This window comes from Etheostoma cragini, chromosome 4 (assembly GCF_013103735.1).
Source record: "Etheostoma cragini isolate CJK2018 chromosome 4, CSU_Ecrag_1.0, whole genome shotgun sequence".
Classification (NCBI taxonomy): domain Eukaryota; kingdom Metazoa; phylum Chordata; class Actinopteri; order Perciformes; family Percidae; genus Etheostoma; species Etheostoma cragini.
In genome coordinates this window covers 17,537,809-17,544,845 of record NC_048410.1, presented here as the reverse complement: position 1 = coordinate 17,544,845, position 7,037 = coordinate 17,537,809, and the positions used below count along the sequence as shown (strand labels likewise).

The 7,037-nt window shown below is 42.5% G+C and overlaps 1 protein-coding gene across 5 annotated transcripts in view; it reads left to right on the top strand.

Annotated features, from left to right (window-relative positions):
• megf6b (multiple EGF-like-domains 6b) overlaps positions 1-7,037 on the top strand; it is a 63,198-nt gene extending 56,161 nt beyond the window's left edge. For 4 of the 5 annotated variants that reach the window (XM_034869075.1, XM_034869077.1, XM_034869073.1 and 1 more), the window contains 13 exons: positions 1-112; positions 210-338; positions 1,551-1,679; positions 1,832-1,960; positions 2,282-2,410; positions 2,563-2,694; positions 2,801-2,929; positions 3,038-3,166; positions 4,227-4,355; positions 4,538-4,666; positions 5,330-5,458; positions 5,540-5,668; positions 6,429-7,037. The exon at positions 1-112 is cut by the window's left edge and continues 17 nt beyond it. In XM_034869075.1, the coding sequence (XP_034724966.1) occupies positions 1-112; positions 210-338; positions 1,551-1,679; positions 1,832-1,960; positions 2,282-2,410; positions 2,563-2,694; positions 2,801-2,929; positions 3,038-3,166; positions 4,227-4,355; positions 4,538-4,666; positions 5,330-5,458; positions 5,540-5,668; positions 6,429-6,661 (1,767 nt within the window). In that variant the 3' untranslated portion in view covers positions 6,662-7,037. The remainder of the gene's footprint in view (positions 113-209; positions 339-1,550; positions 1,680-1,831; positions 1,961-2,281; positions 2,411-2,562; positions 2,695-2,800; positions 2,930-3,037; positions 3,167-4,226; positions 4,356-4,537; positions 4,667-5,329; positions 5,459-5,539; positions 5,669-6,428) is intronic. The other variant, XM_034869074.1, reaches the window with a different exon arrangement.

Below are 7,037 nucleotides of genomic sequence, written 5' to 3'. Positions count from 1 at the left end.
TATGGGGAAGGATGTAACCAAAGCTGTAGCTGCCGTAACGATGGCATCTGCCACCCGGCCAGTGGGCTGTGTGTGTGCACGCCCGGCTGGACCGGACCCAACTGCACAGAAGGTGAGTGAACATTACAAAGAAGAAAGTAATCATTTTTATGACCGGTAAATAAGGGGGTTACAAGATGGTTTTGTCCATTCATTTTTTTTTTTACCAGAATGCCCTGCAGGGTTTTACGGAGCAGACTGTCGGCAGCGCTGCTTGTGTCAGAATGGAGCCACCTGTAACAAGACCGACGGAAAATGTACATGTGCCAGTGGATGGATGGGCCCAGCCTGTGAACGGGGTAAGACTCAGAGATGATGTGAGTAAGAGTCTCCGTATGTGCGCCCACTAAACTACCTTCATTGTTAGGGTTTAGGAACATATGATCAGACAAGTTGATCAGAAAGGCCAATAGTTTTATTATATTTTTTAAACACACATTGTCACTTCCAAATAGGTTTGGCTAACTTGGGCGTTTGTTTAAATCTTATATAGCCTTTCTGCAGGTGGTTACTGCCTTGTCAGACTTGTTTTTTAGAAATAGAGCCAGAAATTTTGATTTTTGACTATACTGTTTAATCAATCACACATTTCTCTCTAAATTCCCAATTTGACATGCTCTTAGGGCTGGACTATAGACAGAATTTAGCGAATTACAAACATCTTTTACCAACCTAAACTTATTCCTCATTAGTCATTAGTTGTGGTAGTTACCACAACTAATGAGATCTAGCCAGGAGTTTAATCAGCCAACAGACCTCTTCTACTCATCATGCTGGAATTAAGCAGGAAAAATATCAGAATTAAGCCCAAATTAGAAAACTGAAACACACACTGATGTATGAACATTTTTCCTTATGAGAAGAATCTAATCATTCACCTTGCATATTGATTTACACTTTAGGTTAGCTCTAAAAAACTTCTGAACTAAATTCAGGCTCATCTTGATGTTGGTCGGTCTGGACAGAAATGCAGAAGAATAATGTTACCCAAACCCTGAAGTAAACATTTAAAACACTTGCCTGTGGTTGTTTTACTGGGCTCAGGAAATCCATCTGCTGCCTTTGCTCATTTATTTTTGCCTACAGTCTGGTTATTTGCTGGCAGAGACGAGTCTGCTCTGTAAAAGTCTCTGTCGACCCGGCAATGACATTCCTGGTCGTTTTCCCTCTGAGCTCCACATCACACACTATCCTCCCTCTGTGCCTGTTACAACCTTTCCCCGTCGAGTCGTGCCAGGCCCAGTCCCCTCCTCATGCTCAGGAAACCTCTAATCCTGTCCCTGGAATGGCTTTACCCTCTAAACTCTGTGGCTACTACCTCTGATTGCCAACTACATACTTTGTCCAACTATAAATTATAGGAAAAAAGAACAACATGTTGCAGCCCTCAGCAGAAATATAACAACGCATGTTTCCCTGTTGTAAATCGTTCACATCTTGGTGTGTCTCTTGTCTTTCTCTTGTCTCATCTGTGTGTTTCTGCTCGTGCATGCTGCTGTATGTTTACACAGAGTGTGTGGCGGGCATGTTCGGAGCGGACTGCCAGCAGCAGTGTGAATGTGAGAACAGCGGCCAGTGTGACAGACAAACCGGACAGTGCAGCTGCAGCGCTGGCTGGATCGGAGAGCGCTGTGAGAAAGGTGAGCCAGTGATTCTCTACTCCACAAAACTAATGAACCAACGGAAACGTTGATCTCATGGGAACTGCTGCACTTTGGAAACTGTTGAAATGGCAATATTGTGTATTTTTGTCATTCATAACCTCTAATTTGCACCTTTCCTGTGCATGTAGCATGTGACCCAGGCCTGTATGGTGCGGGCTGTGAGGAGAGATGTCAGTGTGTTCACGGGGCGTCATGTCACCACGTCACTGGAGACTGTCAGTGTCCACCAGGGTGGAGAGGAAAGCTCTGTGACAAAGGTACAAGCCTTCAGTTAAAGACACTGTGGAGTTTGTCTTGTTATTTGATAATGAACTTGATACATTTGTTACAAACTCTGGGAAGCCAGAAAGCCGTTTGAAGGAAATTTTCAATTTTGGGCTTTTTTGGTGAGGGATAGCTTACATTTTTTCATTAAGGAAAACATCCTAAAACCCCACACACAATTGTTAGTTAAAATTACAGACTGGTCAACAAGTAGGAATAGAGATAGTGATAAGAGGGAAATGTGCAGAGTTAAGTTTCTTTCCAAGGTATAGCACTAAAGATCTCCAAATTGCTTCCACTTTGTTTTCTTTCAGCATGTTTGCCGGGCATGTACGGAAAGGGTTGCATGCAGCGCTGCGGCTGTTCTCAGGGCACGTCCTGCCATCACGTCTCTGGAGAGTGCGGCTGTCCTGCTGGATTCACGGGAAACGGCTGTGAGCAGAGTGAGTGCTGCAGGACCAGCTTCTGCCTCCAGTTCATTCAGAAAATGAAGATGCTTTGTTTTGCTTTAAAAACACATTGAATGACACATTTAATGATGCATCAGAAAGCAAGAACATCTCTAACTGTAGATGTGAAACTCTCCCTCTGTCAGCTTGTCTTCCAGGAACATTTGGACAGAACTGTAACCAGGTCTGCCAGTGCTCAGAGACAAACCAGCTCTGCCACCCGGTGTCTGGATCATGTTACTGCGCTCCAGGTTTCCATGGGCCCAAATGTGACCAAAGTACGTAAGAAGGCACATTCATACCTCCATTCTTATATATTACATTCCACTGAAGTAAAAGCTTTTTAAAAGTACTCCTTCTCTGTTGTTTGCATTAAATGTTCAGTTTGTGGAGAGGGTCGTTATGGTCCAAACTGTAAAAGCGAGTGCCAGTGTGAAAACGGAGGGCGGTGCATTCATTCCACTGGAGCCTGTGAATGTCCAGCAGGATTTATCGGAGCACGCTGCAACATTAGTGAGTCCATCTGAAACTGCGCTGGTGACAGTGTGAATGAATAAGTAATAAATGACAGTATGAAATGACAAGTATCTGGTGTGTGTGTGTGTGTCTCAATGTTGACAGCGTGTCCAGCCGGTCGTTACGGAGTGGACTGTGCTCGGGTGACACTGTGTGGAGACGGAGCCCAGAGCGACCCAATCAGCGGTCGCTGTGAGTGTATCCCTGGACGAAGAGGAGAGGACTGTGGACACGGTGAGTTCCTGGAACGGTTGATACAATTTGAAGTGCTGCAAAAACCTGCAGCTGAATACTCTATTTTACGCACAAAGCCAACTGCCCCACCATCAGTGTGTGCTTAGCAGTGAAAGCTTTTCCCTCCCATACAGCGGAACACTGGTTCGAGTCTTCTTTTTGTTTTTGTGCATGTTTTTTCTTATTCAATAATTTAGATAGAGAACAAAAATCAACTAAGGATATAACATGCAAAATAATTGTAGTAAAGGAAACAGGGCTGAGTCAGACCAGAGCAAGTTAAGTCTGAATTGTATCTTTCCAGTAAGTTTGTCTGTGTAGTTTTTCTCTCACTAATTTTGTCCTAGTCAATTTTACGTATAATAAGGGTAGGGTTCATGGCACAAGACAGTAAAGTCCTTATAGACACACTAAATAGTATGTATTTAGACAGCTGTAATGAGCATGTGTGTAACATTGTTTCTGTACTAGCTAATATCAACTCCACCACCACAAAAGTCTGTCTCTTTCAGTGAACTTTAGAAATTGCTTCAAACATCATCAGTCAGTCATATATATTTTTACCAGTTTCAAAGAGAGCTTTGAACGTCACTCACTGCTTCTGAATAGTGAACTGTCCTCGATGCACAGTTATTAGATGTCACATTACAACACGACAGCCATCTCTGTTTTTATCTGTGACCTCTTGACTTGTGATGTGTGTGAACAACCTCAGATCTCTGAGAAGAGGCCCTCATTCAGTCTAGGCTCCTCTGTGCAGGTTTCTATTTCTGCCTTCCAGACTCTTACTGTTGTTACTGTGATGGATTATGTGAGTCGGAACATTTTTATGTCTGTATAAGTTGTTTTTCTTACTGTAAAGAAATGAAGGGCAGCAAATGACTACTTTTGAAAGGAGGAAAACAAGCACTGATATCTGCAAGTGGACTCAGAGTTTCCAAACAACAGCAAGGAGTATTTTAATGAAGAAAAAACCCAACTTCTTTGTCTTTCTTTTTTCTTTAAATTTTAAGCTTATTGTTTTCTGCAGTTTAATGTGAGAGTGTGTTTTCTTCCTCAGGCTGCCCGCCAGGCTGGTTTGGGGTGGACTGTGTCCAACGCTGTAACTGCAGTAATGGTGGAGTGTGTGACTCAGCGACCGGCAATTGTACATGCGGTCTGGGCTGGACTGGATCACACTGCAATAAAGGTGACACACACTTTTATACATCTGGTTTGTTAATTCAGTCACACTGATTATTGTAACCTGCTTCATATCATACATGATCCGCTGTAGAATGCAAAATGTAAACATAGTGTTAGAGTAAGTCATGAGGTTGATTTTGCTTCTTCTTTTTGACTTTCTTCCTGGTTTATCCGTCTGTCTCCCAGAATGTCCTGTGGGCAGATTTGGCGCCGACTGTCAGCTGAAATGTAACTGTCAAAATAACGGCACTTGTGACAGAGTGACAGGGGCGTGTGAGTGTGTTCCAGGCTACTACGGACATCTGTGTGAACACGGTGAGAACTGAACAGATAAACACAGAGTATCCTAAAAGATAAAAGCCATTTAAGACAAAGAAAAAAAAACATGAACTGATTCTACAAAATTTTGCCCTTGTACTTCTGTTTGAGTAGCATTTAAAAACTACAGTGCCCAGTGGTTTTGAAAAACCAAAGTGGTTTCCTTTTAATGAAAATATACATTTGTGATTTGCACGTTACATTGTCAGTGGGAAGAAATAGGCTTGGGGGAAAAGGACAAAACATATTTAGAAACACATGGTTTGTTTTGATCTTTTCATGGGATTTGTTGACAATAGTAAAACTATAGAATACCCCCAGTCTTGTCCTTTAAACTATTAAATGTCATTGTGATACAAAAATACACAAGAAGGCCAAAAACAGTAATAATCTCCCAGTGTGACTGTCATAGGGTTCATCTTGGCACCTAAACCAATATGAACATATTTAAAAATGTTATTCAATTTGGAATATAGTGGAGTAGAAGTATACAGTAACATAAAATAGAAATAGTCAGGTAAAGTAAAAGTATAGTAGATACTCAGCCATTGTAAAAGAACAAATAGTTAAACCCTGGGGTTTATATTCATTTATCCATCAAGTGATCACATTATCATCATAAAGGTTGTCTTTAAGTCTCTTGACAACTCTCGTCCTCAGCCTGTCCTCCTGGTCTGCACGGCCCGCTGTGCCAGCTGCAGTGTGACTGCATGAATGGAGCTTCCTGTCACCCAGCGTCAGGCCAGTGCATCTGCCCTCCGGGTTACCACGGAGCTCGCTGTCACAGAGGTCGGCCAAATCACCGCTGATTAGCACAACATAATAACAGGATTACTGGCATTTCTTGCCCTAATGGTTTTCCCCTCTCAGTGTGTAAACAGGGATCCTACGGGCATGGCTGTGCCAAGCTGTGTGACTGTGAGGACGACACTCCGTGTGATCCTGGGACAGGAAGATGTCTCTGCTCCTCAGGGAAGACCGGACATAGATGTGACACTGGTAATCTTTTAGTTTTTTTTCTGACTTTAAAAATGTACATCCAGTGATATGCAGACCAGCGTGTCCAGCACGTTTATTTAAGAGTTGCTCGTTAAGAGTGAGGCTTCTTGATTTTCTAAATTGGGCAGTTTGTGCCCAGGGGGTTGAAGGAGGAATTAAACTTTAAGCCATTTTTGTAAAGTCTATTACATTATAGTTGAGGACAAAAAGGACATTTTTGTTAAACGATAGAAGTGTTAAGGTAAACCTCAGGTTGACTTTGAAATGAATCAGTTATCCATTAAAATAAGTTTGGAAAAACAGCTTCCAAGAGATCCGAATTTGCTGCTTTGGGTTAGGATGAAAGATTGTTTTTGCGAAAGTACAATATTTAGAAAAGTTGCATGTATGTGTTGCTAGTGGTTATTGATATACCTCTTACACATTTCTGTATCCACTAGTTCATATTTTATTGAGTAAAAACAATAAAAAAATGTTTTTGTGAATTTAGTGTGTTGGTCACATGACTAATCAATGGACATAAATGAAGCAAACAACCTCTGACACGACACTGATGAAGGCAATTTAGCCAAAAACGTTTGGTGAGATGAATCATCTATCCTTTGGGAAATCCACTTTTTATCAGAGCTAGATGAGAAGATCAATACCTCTCCCCTGTCACAGTGCCATTAATCTCATCTCGCTGCAAGGAAGCAAATATGCATATTTCACAAAACACTATTGTTTTTAAAGTACATTGATCTCTGTGTAATTGTGTCAGAGTGCAGAGTGAATCGTTACGGGCCAGACTGTGCAGAGACCTGTGAGTGTGACAACGGGTCTCAGTGCGACCGACGCAACGGCCGCTGTGCCTGTCTGCACAGCTGGATCGGACTCTCCTGTCAAGAAGGTACAGTGACGACAAACAAACACACATACCTGCTGTGTAAACAGTTATCTCAATTCATTCTTCCATTCAGCTGGCCGGCAGGTGACAGGTTTTGCGGATTCTAGAGTAACACCAGAAGTGACATTTCTGCTGACTTTGTGAAATAAGAGAAAATAACTAGTTAAAGTGCTGACAGCGTTCGGTTCCTGCAGTGACTGCACTCTCTCTTTGGTGTCATCTTGGTTCTAATCAAATATGACGTTTGTGTGTGTGTTTGTGCTGAGGTGGACTCACAGCTCTTATTGTGTTTCCTCAGGTGGACCTCCGCAACTCACCTACAGCAGCAGCAGCAGCAGAGGAGACTCGCAGCGCAATAACTCATTATAGCACCGCCATCAAACTGGGAGACGCAACTGAGACGGATCGGCCACGTTTTATTGAAGTGACTCAAGTGAGTGAAAGCTTGTGACAGGAAGTTAGGCACCTGGAAGACCTTCATGG